At 36.9% G+C, this 22,020-nt stretch overlaps 1 protein-coding gene across 1 annotated transcript in view; it reads left to right on the top strand.

Annotated features, from left to right (window-relative positions):
• Positions 1-22,020, top strand: part of LOC122810349 (carboxylesterase 5A-like) — a 325,740-nt gene that overhangs the window by 27,470 nt on the left and 276,250 nt on the right. Inside the window, exon 2 of the mRNA XM_044081930.1 lies at positions 15,383-15,590. Within this exon, the coding sequence (XP_043937865.1) occupies positions 15,383-15,590 (208 nt within the window). The remainder of the gene's footprint in view (positions 1-15,382; positions 15,591-22,020) is intronic.

Below are 22,020 nucleotides of genomic sequence, written 5' to 3'. Positions count from 1 at the left end.
GTTTATGCAGTGAGTTTTTAGAGTGTGAGGAAGCATAGAGAAGACAATGTACTGGAGGTAGTAACATCTGTTAGACTGTATTTAGTTATGTTTTTTTTTATTTTATTATTTTTTTTTAATGTTTGCCCAGTATTGTTTGGGATTATGTTGATGCTGTTGCAGTTGCTTGTTAAATGTTGCTTGCTTTTCCTGGTGATGTACTTAACTTGATTTATAGTCTTTGTTGATATCCAAGGGGGATTTAATCTTTTCTTACAATTGAGTGCAATAAAGTTGATGATAATTAGGAAGGTGTGTTTAAAGTAGACAGCCTCATGTAGGGGTAGAGATTTTAGGGATTGTGATGTTGTTCCTTTGAGTCAGTGATCAAGAAGCCTCAGTTCTCATCACTGACACCAGTGGGGGATGTTCATTGAGAAAGAAAAATAGACACACACAGTATTTTCAGATGCAGCACTCTGCAACAAGCACAGTTTCCCTTAAGAGCAAATGGGGAATGCACACTCCAGTCCTGGGGCTGGACTTCACCTCCAGACCCCAAATAAAACTCCATACTGACCACCTCAGAGTTGAATCCTCAGCTGCGTCCTCCAAGCCAAGTCCTCCACTGCCCTCTGTGTGAAATCAGTGCTCTGTGTCCCTGTTCCACGTTGCTGACATGCACACATACCTGGGAAAGGCTGGCATAGATTTAACTGCTATGCCACTTTCACCCAGACTATAAGTTAGATACTGTCACCAGAACACCCTAAAGCCAGCTACTCTTAAGGCTGTTACCAGGGTACCCAATTATCCTTAGAAAAAATAGTATCTATACAAATAGTAGTGGTTCCAAGCAACAAGACTTTCAGGAACATGAAGCCACAGTGCAACTAAATAAATGCAAGTGCTGTCAAAGGTTAAAATATTTTCTAAACAACCAGCCTCAGTGAAAGGTATAGATATATTTAATAATAAAAAAATAAAACAGAAAACATGACAGTACTGAATATCTATTTACAATAAACATCAGAGTTTTAGTTCATGGGTAATATAAGAAAAACAACACAGATGGAAAGATTCACACAGAAAAAAAACAATATTTGGCTAATCTTACCACATTTTCCTAACAGGCTGAAGAATTACTGTTCCCTAGTCACTTACTAAAGCAAGGCAAGATGAAGCGAATGAGTGTTCTTATTGTCAGGTCCAAGACAGGGTGTTGAGTGCCTCTATCACATCTCTGACTAGTATCTAAATACAATTTCAGTGCTGGCTACAGAATGACATCACACCTAGTCATCTGGCTCTGTGGTCCCTACACTATACTCTCACTAGCAACTGAGCCAGGATTTAGCACAGATGTGTCACGATACACACACACAACTGTGCTAAGGCTTAATACAGCATCTGGAAGTTATAAAACAATTCCAACACTTCTACCCTTCCTGCAGAAAGTGTTTTCATAGCCATTGCATCTCCAGCTGCATTCACACATGTGAAATAGAATCTTTATGGCCTAAACCAAGTCATTTAATTTCGGGCTATTTTTCTTAACGTTAGCTGGGCTGAACTTAACCCCTTCCCTTCCAGTATCCTCTGTTAAAATGCATACATTTTATCAGTTACAACAATATAGTCTGACATACATGTATATTTCTTTTCTGTCCAGCAGGACCCATTGTTGATACATTTTTAATGCAAGCAGCTTTACAAATACATTTTAACACAAGCATCTGTGCAAATCAGTTTGATATTTAAATGATATATAATTCTTTACAAAATTCCAGCTAGCTATGCTGGCATATGTTACACATGCACTGCCCTACGCTCCCTGGCACAGCTGGCACTACCTCACATCATCACAAGGATCACCATTTGTACTCATCAAACCTATTCATAGGGAAAAGCCTTTTGGCTTCCAACAACTTGAAAAGTATATTTTTTGTTGATTTTCTGCTAACCTTGAAATAACAAAGGTTAGAAGATTATCACTGAGAAAGTTTGGTAAGGTACCTGAAAAGAGAATGTGACTAGTTTGATTTGTTAGTATCCAGCCAATAATGCTTTCCTTGTCACAGCTTTTTTCTGTTCTAGTAGTGTCAGTTATTATTTGGGTGAAACAGAAAATGTTAATGTCTTAAGTAGAGAATGCAATATTGTTGTTACTGGCTCAATTCATATTTACATTACCCAATATGAGGGTATGGTGTTTAGTGTTTATACAGATCCAGGACAAAATAGCTGCAAAAATAGAATATTATTACTGTAGGAGTATGGTGGGATATAGTTGACTGCTATGTTGAGTGTAGTTGTTTATAGTTTAGAGAGAAAGATTTTGAAGGAGTTAAATGGTAGTATATTTAAGAAGTTTAAGTTGGTTTGAGCTTAATATGCATATCCCTCCACCTCTTCTGGCAATTCTATATGTTCTAATAATGTTATATACTGGGGCTATTATGCCTTCATCTGACGTGCTGGGTTGTAACCAGGTCTCAGTAATAGGTTGGATGACAGGTTTATGGTGACAGATCCAGCTACGGAGCTCAATTATTTTATAATTGATGGTTTGGATATTTCTAGGAAATATACACATTCCATTGGTTGGGTGGACTAGTATTGCAGAGATGTGAATGATAGGAAGTGAGCCCAGGGTTAAGTTCAGTCTAGTCACGTAGTAATGACTAGAGTGATAGTAAACTTCAGTGGTGATTTAAAATGATTTTGTGATATAACTCATCTTGTTTTTTTGTTTTTTGTTTTTTGTTTTTTTTGTTGAGGATTTATGAATGGACAGATACATGAAAGTACAAAAGTCTAAATAGTTATTTTGTTTTGGGTTCCTTAACATTGCTTCATCGCTCTGACCATTACCAATGTTTTATTGCTGGTGTTGAAGTGAGGGTGTATTATAGGGCAATGATATTGTGTAACCCAGGTTAACAGTAAGAGTGACAGAATAACATGGTGTAAGGAGTAAGAGTATGAACGTGTAATAATTTGCTACTACAAGGGCTTTGTACATTAATTATATTTACATACTATATAATGCAATGATGTAGACCTCAAAGAATTATACACGTTGGCTTGTTGCCAGTATTCACCATTTAATCACTGCAGTAAATATGTTTTCCTTACAAGGAATTAGAAGGTGAGTATTCAATAGACACCTGTGATTGGCTGTATCTGCTCCAGCTCTTCCTACAGGTGCTGGCAACACTGCAATGTACTCAGCTGCAAGAATGTCTACTTCCACTCTCCAAAAGGGAGTATCTAACTGTAGCTGAAACTTAAACTCATCTCCTGAAGAAGAAGATGTGGAACTGTTAATAACTGCTCAGGCCATTCTTTCAACCTTAGCTGTCTCTTCCTGTTTCTGGGCCCCCTAGCCAAAAAACGGTATCATGAACTCAGTTAGGGATCCATCACTCTGTGCCACAAAGATAGGTAAGTTATCCCAGTTTCATAAATCTAAACTCATTATGTAACTGTAGGCTGAATGTAAACACCATTCACTGAGTGTAAAATTTATGAATCTGAACTATAGTAAACAAGTCATGAATTGATTCTGAAATTACACTTAATTTCAGAGCACATGCCTATAAAGATAAACTTTGAGCAATGGAACACTTCAAATAACAGAACATATATTTTCGAGAATTACTGGAAAATCTGAAAGGGTTTTTGGGTGTAGAACATCAGGTAACTTCATATACAATGTTTGCAAATGGTAATACCAAAATAATAGAAAATGCTGAACAGAATTCAGAAGCAATTTAATTTTGATATTTATTTATTTTTTTTTTTTTTAAGAAGGTAAATTCACTAGAAGAAATAACCTGTTTTCAGGGGTGAGAAGGCAGCACTGTCTGGGAAGTCAGGGAAAGCAGCTAGCTGAGAGTCATGGCAGATCTGATTTAAGATGTTGGATGATTTGTGGGAGAAATGGCTCCTGAGGGTACATATCAAAGTATGGAGAGAAGTGTATCCCAAATGACAGGAAATAAGTTCTAGTGTCAGTGTAAAAGAACAAAGGGGACACTTACAACTGCAGATAGTACATATTTATCAAACTTCTATCGTACTCCATGAAAGTGCTGGAGAGTTTCATCAGTAAATGAATATGCAGAGTAGTATAAAATTATACGTGAGATGAGCAGTTCATACTTGAATCAGGATTTAATACAAGTAACCCAATGTTTGCAGTGAGACAGATAGTGGAAAAGAAGCTGGAGATAAGAAAAGACTCCAACTGAGCATTCCTAGTCTTGGAGAAAGCATATGATAAGGTCCTACGAAAGTTGATTTCAGCAGCCCTGTGATGGTTCAAAGACCATATTCAAATATGCTGTACTCATGAAAAGTCATTTCTGGCACAAGTGGTTCCAAGCCAGATAAATTTAAAAATGTAAAGGTAAGAGCAACAGCAGTGCCAAATGCCTGATATTTATTAGGAGAATTTTCAGCTTCCAGAAACACATTTACATACGTCCTAACATGATGCAGTTCATACCGACAACAGACAGACCACTTTACATGTCCATCTTTTTAGACAGATGTGCTGAACAAACCCATATATAAATATATTAACCAGATCTCCTGAATAAATACACACACACACACACACACACACACACACACACACACACACACACACACACACACACACACACACACACACACAGTATCTATAAAATACACAAAGACACACTCAATACCTGCTTCTTGATTACCTCCTTACTAAATAGACTTAGCCAGATTTCGCACCACACTATTCACTGCTGTTTTCATTGTATTTATGAAGTTCACTGTCAGATTTCCTCAGCACAACCATTCAGTGGGTTCAGACTCATGTTAATTAGTTACCTGACAGCCTTGCAAAATGTAACCTGCTGCAACAGCATGTTTCAGCCATGTGTTTTCATGAATCATGTACAGATGCAGTAAGACTAATCTCAGCTGGTACATGTATATTCCTAAAATAACACTGTATGCTAGATAAAGCTTGACATTTTCCAGGACAATGTTGTACTGTACTGGCTGGGTCTATATTACCATGTTGACAGGGCTGTTCATCGAATGCCCTTACATTGACACATGTACACCAAAATACCTAAATGTTGAATGGCCACAAAAGCATTTTTTTTTTCCCAGGGAAAAAATCTCTGGGCCAACAAAAAACAAAACAAACTTTAACAGACACAATGAAGTGGGGGCTTCGCCCACCACACCCACTGATGCACCCCCTCACTTAAATATACCAACTCTGAGATTGCACTGCAGTGGAGGAAATGGCAAATTCCCAATAATGGCCCAGCGATTTTTTTTTTTTCCCCTGGGAAAAAAAAATCACTTTTGTGGCCGTTCTATATTTAACTATTTCAGTTTACATGTGTCGACATGCAGGAGTTCGTTAGCTATATATAACATATTCTAGCTGCCATAATAAAATACATACTGTCATGAATCCTTGTTTAAAACAATAACAAAGTGAATGCATATACTCTTTTTCCGTTTCTAAAATGTGTGTATTCACCTTGTTTGCTACTGTTTTAACACAAGGGACTACTACAACATATACTTTACTGTGGCGTTAAATAATACAGGGGAATGAATTTATTTAATTAATTATGCATGAGATGGTACTATTGGCTGACAATTTTTGAATTTGTTTAAGATTTTATTCCATGTTCTGATGAAGCTTTGGGACAGACCTAAGTGAAAGCGATTAACTTCTTGTGGAATTGTTTGTGCTGTGGCATTTTAACAGTTTTTTATGTATCCTGGACTATTAAACAAGGTTTGGAGCCTGAACTTCTTGTGGAATTGTTTGTGTTGTGATATTTCAACAGTTATTCCACATATCCTGGACTACACAAAAGGTTTGGAGCCTGCTACAGTGTTTTTTGTTTCAAAGGTTTACCTTTTGGTGCTTTGTTTCTGCTTCTATGTAACAAAATATGTTAGCTTCAAAAACTACTGTGGCACGTAACTGCTTGCTGGCACATACTGTGAGATTCTTAAGTACATTGATATTTCATGAAATGTAACCTGCATTATAGAAGCAGCTCAGCCAGCGAGGTGGGGAATTGGAATGCATACACACCTCTCCTCTCTGGGACATATACATTTTGATATTTGTGCTGCCTGACAACACACCAATGGAAAAACACTGAAAGTGAGGTCACAACATTCTCATTCCAGAGAAAAGACAAATTGCTGTTACTCTTGATTGGCTTTAGTTCAGAATATAGTGCTGTACTCAGTAAAGTGGAATTTGTAGCATTTGTAAAGCAATTGCCCAAAAGTGTGATGAGAGACTTAGAGACACAGGTGGACAGTGGTCTCACCTTCGATAACCACATCACCACAACAGTCAGGACATCCTTCTATGTTGCACACCTCATCACTAAGGGCTTTTCATCCAGAAAAAATGAGGTCATTGTCCCACTGTACTCACTCCTCATTAGACTCATTATAGAGTACAACATCTCGATTGCTATGTACCTCACAAGACATTTGCAACAGCTGGAAAGGCCACAGAAATACCTCACTAAAAGAATCACAGGCCTAAAGCAGATGCCCTATGCTGACTATCTAAAAAAAACTCCACCTATACTCTGTGGCATATTGTCTACTCAGAGGCGATCTCTGCTTAACATACAAGGCCATGTCAAACCCTGAGCTGTTGGACATGCTCCACTTAAAGAAATCCCAATTCCAAAGAGCCACACACTTCAAGGATCTAAACCTTGTCATCACAATGAACAAAGCATGCTGGAGGGATAGGTTCCTGACCCAGAGACTCCCCATACTCTGGAATAGACTGCCCATACATGTCAATCAGAGTGCCTCCTTGGACCTCTTCAAAAGGAACCTTGACGATTGGATGGGAGATAGGAAATTAGGAAATTCACCCGGGGGATTACGTCAGTCGCCCTGCTAGACTGAGGTCCAGGGAAGTTAATATTGTGGGAAGAAATATCCAAGGAATTGTTATGGCTAGGCTTGTATAGGCAATAGGGGCGATAGCCTAGTACCAGCCTATGAACCTATTCTGAATCCAGTTAAGGAAATGTGATAAGTTAATATATGTTTTTATGTACTGTATATATAAGATATATATATATATATATATATATATATATATAAGATATATATATATATATATATATATATATATATATATATATATATATATATATATATATGAAACTCTGGAGCCTCACAGCCACAGGAACACTCACATTTCACATGTGCTAATCAGCAATCAGTGTAGGCATGATGTCACTGGCAAGTCTGCATAGCATGCCAGTCATTCATCATTTGCATACTATATCACAGGCTTTAGGCTTGTCAATCACTCTGGCCACATCCATTCCTGTGCAAAATGGCTGGTGAGCAATACAGTACAACAATCAGGCTAACTTGTAGGAATGCAATGCATTTATGACCATCATGTCATCCTCTTACTAAACCATCAGGTTTAGTCTGCCAGTTACAGTTCCTTTAATGCACAAATACTGTTGCAAATATCACATATCTCACAGTGGGCGATACTGGCAAATCAAAGAAACAAAATTTGTGTGAATATTTTAACTGTCTAAAACCTACTGAAAGACAAGTACTCGCATACCTCAGAGAGGCTCATACTAGTTAATCAATGACACATACATTTTGTGTAAATATTTTAACTGGCTGTAATCCACTGAAAGAGAAGTAACTTATGGTAGTTTGTATATCTATTGATGTATATATGTATGCACGAAGAAAAATTTCTTACTACTTCAGAGATGAGTTATTACGTGACATGCTGCAAGAAGTAAGAATTTTAATATTTTGGTCACCATTAGGCTACACATTCCCACTGCCATAATTATCACATCCAGGTCTGCAACAAATTTATAAAGGGTCACTGTATCTTTTAATGATGAGTACACTCTTACAGGATACAGTGAAACTCTGGTTTCCTGACACCTATACGCTTGACACTTGGGGGGGGGGGGTTAAAGGGTAGTTAAAAACAGTGGCGGCTGGTGACTTCAAATCAAAGGGGGGCTGCAGGCGACAGCTGAATGGATGGGGCCAATGGGAAGGGGTGTGACCAACTATAAAGGGGTTGAAGCTATGCTAAAAAACACAAAAACTGGGACTTTAATTAAATACACTGCCCTGGGTGCCAAACCATCATTATGAGAGTCCAATCAAGACAAAATGAATTGTAGAAGAAAAAAAATATTTTCAATACATTGGCTACATGACCGCTTACTTAATATCTAGATGAAAACAAAAAGGTTGTGAGGCATGAAAAATATATTACTTTTTAAATACATTACTGGAATGCTAGTCAAAATCAAGTTTAAAAATAGAAGTAGCACTCAACTCAAACTACTTCTCCTTGCACAGCAGTTCTAATTATAATTTATATTCAGCTTTATAAAAGTGCCAAGTAACATGCTGAAAGTAGCAATCTCTGTGATACCCCCACTTATAAAAATTTTTCTTATCCAAAAAAGAACTGCTGCCTGACAACTATCTACTTGTTTCATGGGGAAAATATGATCAAAATAAAAAATGAACAGCAAACAAAAAACAAGCTCAAGATAAATTGCTTAAAGGAATACTGCACTGTGCAGCACAGGTTATGGACCACACATGATAGATAGGCATTCTGTTAAGTTTACAGGTAAAGCCTGCAAAGATGACTGCAAGTCTCCAACAAATGTAATGAGCTTATGAAAATACTGTAATCCTGTCCTTTATTACAAATACTGTCATATGCATTTCAATACCTAAGGCTTATAGCTATCTAGTTATGTAAATATTCTCTGCATAGCAAACACAAAAAGGCTTTCAGTGGTGTAATTAGTTAACAGTATGCTTATTAAAGCTTACTTGCATCTTACAGTCTCAGACAAGCTTAACTGATGGTCATTAAAGCATTGCTACTTAAACACAGAGCAACAGGCACTGCATCAACATGCATTTTCTGAATAAGAAGAATCATAAATCAACAGTATAAAAATATGACAGAAAACCAGAACATTCTGCAAAATCAAGGACAGATGAAAAGCCACTGTAGCACTTGTGTCTATCTTGGATGGGGGGGGGGGTACTCTGCACACTTACACTACATAATTGCTCCTTGCCTTGCTTGGACAAATCCTTCACTACATGGGGGAGCAGGGTGCAGCAGGTATGTCACATTTTGAAATGTCTCTGGCTGATGGTGATGGCTCTGACACATTTGTCATACCTCTCAGCCTCAGAGCAAGAAATTTGGACAAAGCCATAAACAGAAGTAGGGCAAGGGCCCAAAATAAGGACAATTTTAAATATTGCTCTTATAAACTTAGAAGGATAACAGAATAGAATAGTAGGTCTTGCATTAGTATGAATTTTCTGAAGGCTATGCAATCTGAAACTCAATTGTGTTATTTTCTAACTTCAGTTTTTAATGATTTGCCACTAATTTGCCAGAAAACCACAATTTTATGAAAAATGGACCAAAAATGTGGTGCAAAAATATAAAATAGCCACACAATACAGCTGTGAACCTGTCAAAGAAGGGACACTTTTTTAATATTAGTACTGTTAACTTGAGCAGTTGACAAAATAAGAGAATCTACATGCATTTCTAAAATTAAAAATAATCTATAACTCTGATCATTATAATTATTTATTAATTGTAAACTCTCCATGTTTTCTTCCAAATTTGACATTTTGCAGAGGGATTATTAGGGGGAGAGCAACATTTTGAGCCACAATTGGGGACAGTTGAGAGGTTTGGATATACCTAATTCTATAAAGCGATTTATCTGTGCGTACCTCTTAACGCAGGAATTCTGGGCAAGGCCAAATATATTCGGGGAACATACAAACAGTACTAAAAATTGCTCTCTTGTATAAACTTAGACAGTTGACAGAATAACAGGTTTTGCTTTATCATGCATTTTTCTGAAGAGTATTAAGTCTGAAACTCAATGTCTATCATTATTTACTGACTTAATTCCTAAATAATTTGTCAGAAAACCAAAAATTTTATGAGGGCCTAACCAAAAATAAGAAGCAAAAGCCTATTCATTCTGCAAAAATCTGGACAGTTAAGAGGTATAGTTCAGCTGGGGCTGTCTGAGTTTGCTGCCTTTCCCCCCTCACAAAATCATGGTCGAATGGGGCCTCCCCCCTGCAGCTATTCCAATGTCCCATTACATGGCTATTTCACCCCATTTGCCATAAACACTGTAATGTGCAGACTGCTTTACTTCTACAATGATTTGGATTTCATTTAAAAGTTTTTTATTTTACATTTTACAGCACAAACACTAATAGACATCTGCTAAATAAAACAATGCAGTCTCACAATGAAAATAGACTTAGCATTAAAACTTCTCTGCCCTTGAAACTCACATTCATTGAAACAGCATAGAAACCCACATTCAAAGAAAATACATCTGGCCAGTGGCAGATAAAGATTAACTTTGGGCTGTTTTCAAATCATAGGTCCCTTGTACAGGAAACCTACATGTGTTCTCTGATACACCTTCCTGATTGTATTAAATTATATTCCTTGTATAATACAGTCCAGTTTTTAGAGAGTGTTTTAAATGTATTGTTTTGAACATTTTTCCAGTAAACAATATGCATGCACCAATAATGACAAAACTGCCACTTCAGAACATTTCCATCATAAACGTCTACTCAAACGTCTACACTCTACCAGTATCAGTAAATAAACACAATATCTGCAGAAGTAAAAGTCATCTAAATAATTCCACATTAAAGAGATATGTAACTAATGAAGAGGTTGCTGCTAGCAAACAACTTTATATCTCATTGTTTCATCTACAAATAAAGTGCCTGTTGCCCTTGAGGAATAAATTGTCTATGTTACATAAAAAAAAATGATAAACTAGTAATACTGCAGCAGGGAATGGGTGGCAAAGTGATAACCGGTTCATCTTTACTAGGTATCTCTACCAAAGAGGACATTCTCAGGACTGCAGCATCCACCCCCATTAAAAGTACAACACAGTACAGTATCAGCAATGCATCTATATACTGTGGGAGTAGTACCCACAGCCTTCCGCATCAAAAGCAAGTACACTACCTGTTGTGCTATTAACAATGTAAGCAGGCTCAGTATAAGCAGCACTAAACTTCTCTTCAAGCTCTCAGCTCCTTGTGAAGTCCACTCGGCACTCAACTGTATCTCTCAACTTTGAAGCACAAGAAATCTGGAAAAGCCAACATTTATCGGGGGGGGGGGACAAAAGCCCCGAAACTAGGGACACATTTTAAACATTGCTTGTATAATCTTGGAAAGCTGCTAGAATAAAATGCTGTATTACCACCATGTATTTCACTGCCAAGTCTTGAACCCTGGACCCTGTGCACTACAGTCAGAGCAACATACCACTATGCCAAATCAGCTATCATTTAGTGAATTCAGTTTTCACCATAGCTCTCAACCTCTTAGAAAAAACACCCGGACAAAGCCAATAATAGGGGAGTACAGCCCTTAAAGATATTCAGCGAATTCAGTTCTCACCATAGCTTTCAACCTCTTAGCAAAAACAAACCTGGACAAAGCCAATAATGGGGGAATACAGACCCAAAAATAAGGACAATTTTTAGATATTGATCTTATAAACAGGAAATTACTAGAATAAAAGGTTTTGTTTTACCATGTACTTTCTGAAGAATATTGTCTGAAATTCAAATGCCTGTTATTATTTAGTAAATTCAAAATCCAACAGGAAAACCACAGATTTTATGAGGAACAGAACTGAACAAATATATGAGGCAAAAATTTCACAAGTAGTGGTGGGTAAGGGAATTCATGGTCTTGCTACCTGCTCTCAAGGTACAGGGTTTGAGTCTAGCCACCAGGTATATTTAACTGGGGCATTTCACACACACACATGCATGCGCGTCCTACCTGATGAGTTGCCCCAGCCCTGCTTCAAAGCCATCCAGCAGCACTAGAAAGCCCATCCTACCCATGAAAGCAAGCTGCTATCCAGCCTGCAGACATTGCAGTCTGATCCCCTTTCAGTCAAAAGTATAATTTGGCAAGCAGAAAAAGCTGGCACGTTTTAATAAAAAAAAAAAAAAAAAAAAAATCAGCTGATTGATTGCGGTACAGCAGGGATTGGGAAATGTGCTCTTTTCTTGCTGTATTGCAGTCTCACAGCTGATATGTATATAATTAGATGGGGGTGTGAGGTGCCCCTTCAAAACAATGATATATACTTATATACACATTTTATATATATATATATATTTATATATATATATATATATATATATATATATTTTTTTTTTTTGTTGCTCTCTTTCTGTAGATATATATACACACACACACACACACATATAATAATAATATATATATATATATATATATATAGAGAGAGAGAGATATTTGAAATTATGATTTGTGTTTCAATCACTTTAGGTTCTATTTTGTATTTTTTTTTCATTAAAGTTACACAAGCCCTATATGTAGTGTTATTTCCTGTTGGTTTCATTCGCATAATAAGCAGAGATGGTCAATATCTATAGTATATATTCTTTACTGATAAATTAAGAGAGTTCAGACGTAAACTCAAATAGAAAATGAGTTGCTTCACTAGAAAATCAAGCAGTAATATTTACAATCCTTTCTCAATGACACTTCTCGGAGCAAAACAAATAGTATAGAGCAATTCAGATATTTCACCTTGGCAGAATTAAGAAACAGTTCTTCAGTCCTTCAGGTGTCTCTTAACAAGTCAAAACAGTAACATATAGAAAGGATAAGTATCTCTTTCATATTTATGTTCTTGCATCTGAATCATCTTTGGTCCCTGAGACCTCTTCCAAGTTGTTTCAGACAATACAACAGTCATGTGGTACATCTTCAAGCAGGGGGGAACTAGGTCATGCCTCTTTTGCAGAGTTAGCTTGAGATGTAGCTTAACAGCACAATCCCACTCTATAGGCATCCTTTATTCTGTCAGAGGATCATCGTGTGGCAGGCAAGCTGAACAGGAAAATGCAAACCCTCACATATGCAAACTAGATCAGGGAGTCTTCCAAGATTTGATCCATATATTTGGAGTTCCTCTGGTAGACCCATTTGCCTCCTCTCTAAATAATCATCTGGAAATTTCTGCTACAGGACTCCCATGGTAAAAGGTTCTTTTTCTTTGAAAGGAATGTTCCTGTATGCTTTTCCACCATTTCCACTGATATCCAGGGTATGTCTGAAGTTTCAGAAGGATTCACCAAAGATTTTTGTTATAACTCCCTTTCTGGTCCAGGTAACAGTTATTCACCCTTCTTTTAGAAATGTTCACAAACAATTACCACAACCTTCCTCACAGAATGGATCTACTCACACAAGATTAGGGGTGTTTGATACACCCTGACCACAATCAACTTCAGCTGATTGCCTGGATGATAGGGTCTTATTCTCCTTTATGCACCTGTTTACTGAGGATGTGCAGCAGGTACTAATGAAGGCAAGAAGGCCTGTTACTAGAACATCATATGTTAGAAAATGGAAACGGTCAGTGCCAACAACAACATAACCAGCACCCATTTATGGCTAGCCCTTTTTTGATTTTACAATATTGGTGTGAGTTACTTTCATATGGTCTTTCTTACTTCTCTATCAAGGTTAATTCATTGGGTATTTCAAAGTGTCTGCCCATGGATCCTCCTTTTTCAAGACTTTCTCGTGTTAAAATGTTTTTAAAAGGGGTTTTACTTAATAGGCCTTCAGGAAAAATCTGGGGTCCCTTCTTGGGATCTTAATTTTAAGTTAGAGAAGTTAATACTTGCTTTACATATTACTTTATTTGAAAGAGCTAATCTGGTGTACTTGAAGTTCTTAACATGGAAACCAGATTTAGTGATTGCTCTGACCACTTCAAGAAGAGTATCAGAGTTGCAAGCTGTTAAGGTGAGTCAACCATATCTCATTTTCCATAGACAGGTTTCTTTGAGAAATCACCTGTCTTTTATGCTTACAGTGGTATCTGCGTTTGTTTTAGGCCAAACTATCCATTCCCCCATTTTCTTTACTGATCTTAAAAATGAGGGAGAAAGGATACTCCATATGTTGGGTGTCCACTGACAACCCATGTACTATCTTGACAGAACTAAATCTTTCAAATCTTTGAATCTGTTGTTCTTTTCTTGTAACGGTAAGAAGAAGAGACAACTTGTGTTAATACAGACTATTTTGATAGAGCTGTCTTAAGACTATTACTTTTTTTTTTATACTCGCAACAAAATTTTTCCAGGCATGGTCAAGTTCCACTCTACCAGGGCCTTGGCTTTATCTATAGCTTTTTGGAAAGGGTTGGATTCTAGAAGTATTCTAAAAACTGCAACTCCAAAGCTTTGGAAGCTGGCCAGCTGTTATATCTTTGGCAGGATATAACCCATTTTGCTAAGACTACTGCAGCAGTGACCATTTGAACATCTACTGTTATGGTAAATCGAACTGTACTTTCTTTCCCCAGCTCACTGACATTTCTCAACAAAATTGTATGCAATGCAAAAAACGCTATAACAAAACACCAGAAAAAAACTTGCACTTTTACAGAAAATACAGTGAGAAAAATGCAAAATTAAATACAAACAGAAAATAAGAAGAGCACAATAAAAATATTTTCTTTCTTTGTGGCACTTAGTTTTCTTTTCCCTGTAATCAAACTCTAACTTATAATTAGAAAAAGAAAGTGAAGTAAATGTGAGTTTTTTTTTTTTTTTTTGGTTCATTTGCATCTGAAAACTAAGCCAGAAAGCCTTGATTTTCATTAGACTCCAAACTATTTATCTGGGGTTGATGCTGGCAATGTGTGCATGATGAGATACCGTTAAATGATAATGTTTAATAGCCACTGTTTTCTTAATGACTCTGTTGCCTGAATAAGTCTTAGTAGCCTTAGTGATGTAACAGATGATGAGACAAAAGCAAGAAAGAAATGCAAGCAGAAATAAGTTTAGACCCAAAAGAAATTGAGTGATTATTCAGTTATGCCTTTTCTGTATGCATCATGTTTAGTGTTGGATTACTAGGAAGGAAAATCATTTTTTGAAAAGAAAAACATCACATTTAGTTGAAGTTCTCTTTTAATAAAGGTAAACTTATACAGCCAATAGGAATATGTTTTATAATAATGTCATAATTTTGCATGAGTTCAGACATAGTGTGGTAGTTACCAGCCTAAGTAAGATTTGACGTGAAAGCCTTGGTAAGACTTGTCAGAGAGATAGAGTAAGAGAGAACACTGCTTACCAGGCAAATGAATTAACTACAATCACATATTATCCCTTCAGTTATGTAACAGATAAAGTAGCCTGAAGTTTTTACCATAATATAAATATTGTTTTCTCCCTCTTGTCTCAGGTAATAAACAAGATGGTCCGATTATTTCCACCAAATATGGACAGTTAAAAGGAAAAATTGTTGAAGTGAAGGGAACAAACAAAGCTGTCTATGTTTATCAAACAATTCCATTTGCAAAGGCACCTGTTGGATCCCAAAGGTTTACAGCTCCTGGAAAAATAGAATCTTGGAAAGGAGTAAGGGATGCTGCAACCATATTTCCACCAATGTAAGAAATATCCATCACCATACAGACACTCATTCTTTTATAAGCAAAATACATTAATATTAGTTTTATTGTTGTATAAATGTGCATTATTTGGCTTCTCACAGGCAATGAAAATGAATTTACCAAATTCTCATTCACATCAAAGCAGTCTGGTTGAATAAATGTATTCATGTATTGAAAGGTCTTGTTGAATGGAAAGTACTTCTAGTCAGACAACTTTACAAACTTTACTTTAATATTCCTTCCATCTGTAAGTTAAATACTAATAAGATATCACATAGCTATGTCCCTTCTGCCATAAAGTTTTGTAATCTCAGTAGATAACAGATTAGATGTCTCATAGATAGCTCCGTGAAATACTAACCATTCAAAGGAGTGTTTAAATAATTATCAGGTAAGTTAACAGCCCATGTTATTGTCTATAGTGGGATACTGTTATGCCATGTACTAACTTGTCAAACTAAGCCATGAATTATTTCATACATAAAGCACAACACAGAAAATGAAAGACGGATAGGAAATCATCTAAGGAGTATTTGAAAAACTTACTTTACTTTTAAAGTTAGTATTATACCAGATACTGCATTTTACCCTGAAAATGCATATGATGAAAGTTACCTGGCACTTTACTGCAAAGGATTAAAGCTATGATCTGTTAATGAGCTTTATTCTCAATTCCAGGGTTTGACTTCTTCAGCATTAATTTGCCTACTGTATGACTCTCAGCCAGTCACATAACTGGGCAGTTTCTCTAGATTACCTTGAGGGGCGACATAGCTGTAACTTGGTGAGCTAGAACCCTGGGCAATCCCCAAATGATCACCCTCTCAACTGTAGTTGAGGACTAACAAGAAACTCCTCAAAGCAAATGATTCAAGAGGCCACAATTTCATATTACAACTGTTTAAATGACTAACTCTTCAGTTACACTCAGCCACCCAAACACCACAAACTTTTGAGGGACCAATTGGCACATCTTCTACAGTGCCAGCTGTGCCTCCTAACAGCCTGCACCTGCTGAAGTCACCCTTTGACCCCACCATGGTTGCATCTCTGAAAGAGGCGTTTTCGCAGTTGCTTTACCCAGTTAACAAGCAAATGAACAGATTCCACAGCCACATGACATCTAAAATATATTTAAATTTCTCTAAAGGATAGTGGTCTTTGTAGTAGTTATTTTCTCAATTACTTGTTTTTGAATATGCCTTGGTTTTTAGTTAAGTTAAAAGTACTTCAATGGGTCTAAAGCTTTTCTTGTGTCACCTCTTTTCTAATTACAGATCAGTTTTTCCTGATCACAACTAATTTATGGCACAGTGATAATCCTCAAAAAGGGAAACTCGCACGCCTCTGCTGTCTTGATCTTTTCATTTATACTGCACTGACAGACCCCACTGTCTTTGTGTTACGTAATGTTGGAAAAGACTGATAAGGAGCAATATGTAAATATATATATATATATATATATATATATATATATATATATATATATATATATATATATATATATATATCTTTGGTTCTACTTCTAAATGAACATAAATCCACTTACCCAAATCTCTGAAGACCGAGACAACTTCGCCACACCACTAAAGAACGAACACCCCGATCACTGAGTAAAAACTCCAGGTAAGTAACCACTTGTCCACACCACACAAAACATAAAAGCAAATTAAACCCACCCTTGTGGGGGACTTCTGGCCCTACCTCCCTCTTAACTAAATATACCAACTCCAAGATCACACTACAGTGGGGAAAGGGGCAAAGTTCACCATGGTTGCCAAGTGTTTCCTTTCCCAGTGTAACTTTCAGGTCATTTGAGTATTCGTTCTTTATTAGTTTTGGTGAAGTTGCCTTGGTCTTCAGAGATTCGGGTAAGTGGGTTTTTGTTCATTAGAAGTAGACCCATTTATTTATATATTTATAAAGAGAGAGAAACACAGAGAGAAAGAATGATTCTTTGTACTTTGGAAAATGTGCAGTAATGTTGCTTTAGGTATGTGGCCCATACCCCTGATAACTCTTTTTGAATTTTTTTTATGTAATGCTCATAAACTATAACACAACTAATCCAAAAATGCACATAAATAAATACGCAACTAAATATAAGAAGATGCCACTACATAAAACACAATACCTATAAATATCTACACATTTGATGGTTATTCAGAAAAACTTTAAATTGTTAACCATCTTCCTCATCAAATTTTAAACTACTTTTTAAATATAGAACTTAACTTTAAATCATTCAGAAATGTCCTTGCTATATTAACAAAATAAGCAACAGATATTAAACGGAAGTTATTTCATGCATTATAATGCACTTTATAACTAGAGAGAAAGGTCTAATTATAATCATTTATATTTCCTGAGAGATTTGAAACTGACAGATTCCTGATAAAGACTGACACCAGTAAAGATTCTGATCACTAAAGTTAACTCCTTGCTTATCATTTAAATAATTCCTGAATTTCTAAATGGACTTCTATTTTTTAAAGTTCATACTGTTATGCGCAATATGGTGTGTTGTGTATGTGTGTGTGTATTTGTAGAATTGCTGTTATGTTGATGTGCCTAATGTTGACCCTTGCTGTGTTCTACATGAACTACAGAGTGAAGTGGCACCTCACCTGTGTGCCCTGTTAAATCACAGCCTCGCCTCAAGCTTTGTCCCTACCAAATGGCGCACTTCTACAATCATCCCTCTCCACAAAGGAGGAGCGGCTACAGACCCTGGGAACTATCGCCCCATGATATGCAAAGCTACGGAATGCATCATCATGGACCTAATAAACAAGGATATAGGCAATCTCCAAACTCTGGATCCCATACAGTTTGATTTTGTGAAGGGCAGATCATGCCTGCTCAACTTGGTTGACTTCTTTGAGTCAGTCACCAGAGCTGTGGATGAAGGCAAGGTGGTTTATACAGCCTACCTTAATCTGGCCAAGGCCTTTGATGCCATTCCCCACTCAGGAATCATAGAAATACTCACTAAGCTAGGCATCAACACCTATATCACTAGGTGGGTTGCAAACTGGCTCACAGGTAGAACCCACAGTGTGAAAGCAGCTGACTCCAAGTCAGACTGCCAACCAGTCACGAGTGGAGCCCCACAGGGTTCGGTCATGTGTCCTCTCCTGTTTGGTATCTACTTCTCTGAAGTCCAGGCCAACATGAAGGGACTCTGGCTGACAAAGTTCGCAGACGATTGCAAGTTGGGAGCTATTATTAACTCCCCAAGTGATGTTGACATCCTACAGAAAGGCCTCACTGAGACCAATGACTGGTGTCAAACCATGGCCTTAAGCTCAATGCCAAAAAATGTGTCACCTCCTTTGGGGAAAAACCACCAGTTCCCATGAATTACCACATCGATGGTAGTCCACTGAACACAGAAGGTGTTATAAGACAGCAACCTCTCTTTTGACCACCACATTGCCACTGTGGTCAGAAAGTCTTTCTATGTGGCACATCTCATTATTAAGGGTTTTGCATCCAGGAAGAAAGAGGTCATTGTCTCCCTCTACTCTTCCAAACCAACCAAGTTCTATGCCCGGGGGAGATGCACGGTCCAAACCATATACCACGAAGAAGCAAAAGTAGACCAGCATGAGCAGATGCAGAGGTAAAATACAATCATTTATTGCAAACAGACCGGTTTTGGCAAATGTTGCCTTCTTCAGTGTAGGACAAAACAACAATGTCCTATCCATCATACATTAAATATAAATTCTGAACCAATAGGCAGACAGAGGTCATAAATATTAATGGAACATTGAAAAGTGGCCATAACCCAAAAAAGTTTTTTTAAAAACAACATCCTAACTAATAACAGAATTTTAAATCCTGAAATTTCTGCATAACATCCAAATCCCGTGAGAAACCAAAAACCCCTTGAAACAAAATGTATACCTGAAGATACATATTGAGAAGATACATGTTGAAAAAAGGCAATACATACAAAAATAAGCAATAAACAATAATGAACTGTATAATGCCATAGGAAAGGAACACCCAATGGCCTGATATCAAATTAATTATAGTAAGATGAAATGTCAGACATCCAAAATAACGGTCAAATCTAGAATTAGTTCATGATAAGGAATGGTGAAAAACCACATAATACAATGCAATATTATGAACTAATCATCCACAACACAATGACTCCATAGACTTGAGGTGCCTAGGGATATAGTGAAAAACATAATTAGGCACTAAACATAAATAGTCTGAAAACTATGTAACAATGGTGTACCGTGGTACGCCAATCATAATGTTCCAATATTTATAAAGGGAACTGACATCTATGGGAAAAATTATTCCCCATGCCATGAGAGACCACTAGAGGAACAACAAATCTATAAAAAATCATAAACACTGTACCACAGCCGAAAAGAAATGCCCCCGTCCAATATCTATACAACAAAAGGACTAGGGAACCTTGAACATTGGTTTAAGACCTGGACCTAAACTATTCAATGCTAATATAGTCCAAAAAAAAATTTTTTTTTTTTTTTTTAAACATAAAGAACCAACTATAAATGATCATTGAGTCCAGGAGGAAAAAGACCCCCTAGTGTGATTATCCAATATTTCTCTTTATGATCTATTAGGTACAGCACGGCCTATTAGATCATAAAGAGAAATATTGGATAATCACACTAGGGGGTCTTTTTCCTCCTGGACTCAATGATCATTTATAGTTGGTTCTTTATGTTTAAAAAAAAAAAAATATTTTTTTGGACTATATTAGCATTGAATAGTTTAGGTCCAGGTCTTAAACCAATGTTCAAGGTTCCCTAGTCCTTTTGTTGTATAGATATTGGACAAGGGCATTTCTTTTCGGCTGTGGTACAGTGTTTATGATTTTTATAGATTTGTTGTTCCTCTAGTGGTCTCTCATGGCATGGGGAATAATTTTTCCCATAGATGTCAGTTCCCTTTATAAATATTGGAACATTATGATTGGCATTCCACGGTACACCATTGTTGCATAGTTTTCAGACTATTTATGTTTAGTGCCTAATTATGTTTTTCACTATATGCCTAGGCACCTCAAGTCTATGGAGTCATTGTGTTGTGGATGATTAGTTCATAATATTGCATTGTATTATGTGGTTTTTCACCATTCCTTATCATGAACTAATTCTAGATTTGACCGTTATTTTGGATGTCTGACATTTCATCTTACTATAATTAATTTGATATCAGGCCATTGGGTGTTCCTTTCCTATGGCATTATACAGTTCATTATTGTTTATTGCTTATTTTTGTATGTATTTCCTTTTTTCAACATGTATCTTCTCAATATGTATCTTCAGGTATACATTTTGTTTCAAGGGGTTTTTGGTTTCTCACGGGATTTGGATGTTATGCAGAAATTTCAGGATTTAAAATTCTGTTATTAGTTAGGATGTTGTTTTTAAAAAAAACTTTTTTGGGTTATGGCCACTTTTCAATGTTCCATTGATATTTATGACCTCTGTCTGCCTATTGGTTCAGAATTTATATTTAATGTATGATGGATAGGACATTGTTGTTTTGTCCTACACTGAAGAAGGCAACATTTGCCGAAACCGGTCTGTTTGCAATAAATGATTGTATTTTACCTCTGCATCTGCTCATGCTGGTCTACTTTTGTTCCCTCTACTCTTCCCTCATTAGGCCAATCATTGAGTACAATGCCCCATTTTGCATGTATATTACTAAACACCTGAAACAACAGGAGAGGCCGCAAAAGTACCTCACAAAGAGGATCCTAGGCCTTAAACATTTGCCCTATATGGACAGACTAAAAACCTCCAACTATTCTCTGTCTCATATCACCTACTTAGAGGCAGGGAGGGTGGCTTAATGGATAAGGTGTTTACCTTACAAATATAAGGTACAGGGTTTGAGTCTCACAGGGGATAATTGGCTAGGCTTAAAATGGCTCACAAGGGCAATTAGCCTAGTACTAATCTATGAACCTATATCTTAATCTCTTTATAAAGCCATGTCTGACCCAGCTCTGTTAGAAATGCTACATCTAAAGAAATCCCAGTTCATCCATATAACACACTCCAGAGACCTTAACCTCATTACCACAATCAACAGAACATGCTGGAGGGACAGGTTCATAACCCAGAGACTGCCCATGCTATGGAATAGACTTCCCATACATGTGAAGCAGAGCACCTCACTGGCCCTCTTCAAGAGAAATCTTGATGAGTGGATGAGAAAATAGAAAATTCACCCCAGGGATCACTCCAATGGCTTTACTTGACAGAGGCACTGGGAACTAAGGTCAGGTGGCACAATGCCAGGGTAATCCTATGTGCTAGGCTTGTAAAGGCCCCAGGGCCATTAGCCTAGTACACACCTATGAACCTATGACACCTGTCTGCACTTGCACCTATGTTACTCTTCAGAACATACTAAATTAAAA

This window comes from Protopterus annectens, chromosome 8.part1 (assembly GCF_019279795.1).
Source record: "Protopterus annectens isolate FY-2018-M chromosome 8.part1, PAN1.0, whole genome shotgun sequence".
Lineage (NCBI taxonomy): Eukaryota > Metazoa > Chordata > Ceratodontiformes > Protopteridae > Protopterus > Protopterus annectens.
The sequence above is the reverse complement of the archived record's forward strand: the minus strand, read 5'-3'. Positions and strand labels throughout refer to the sequence as shown.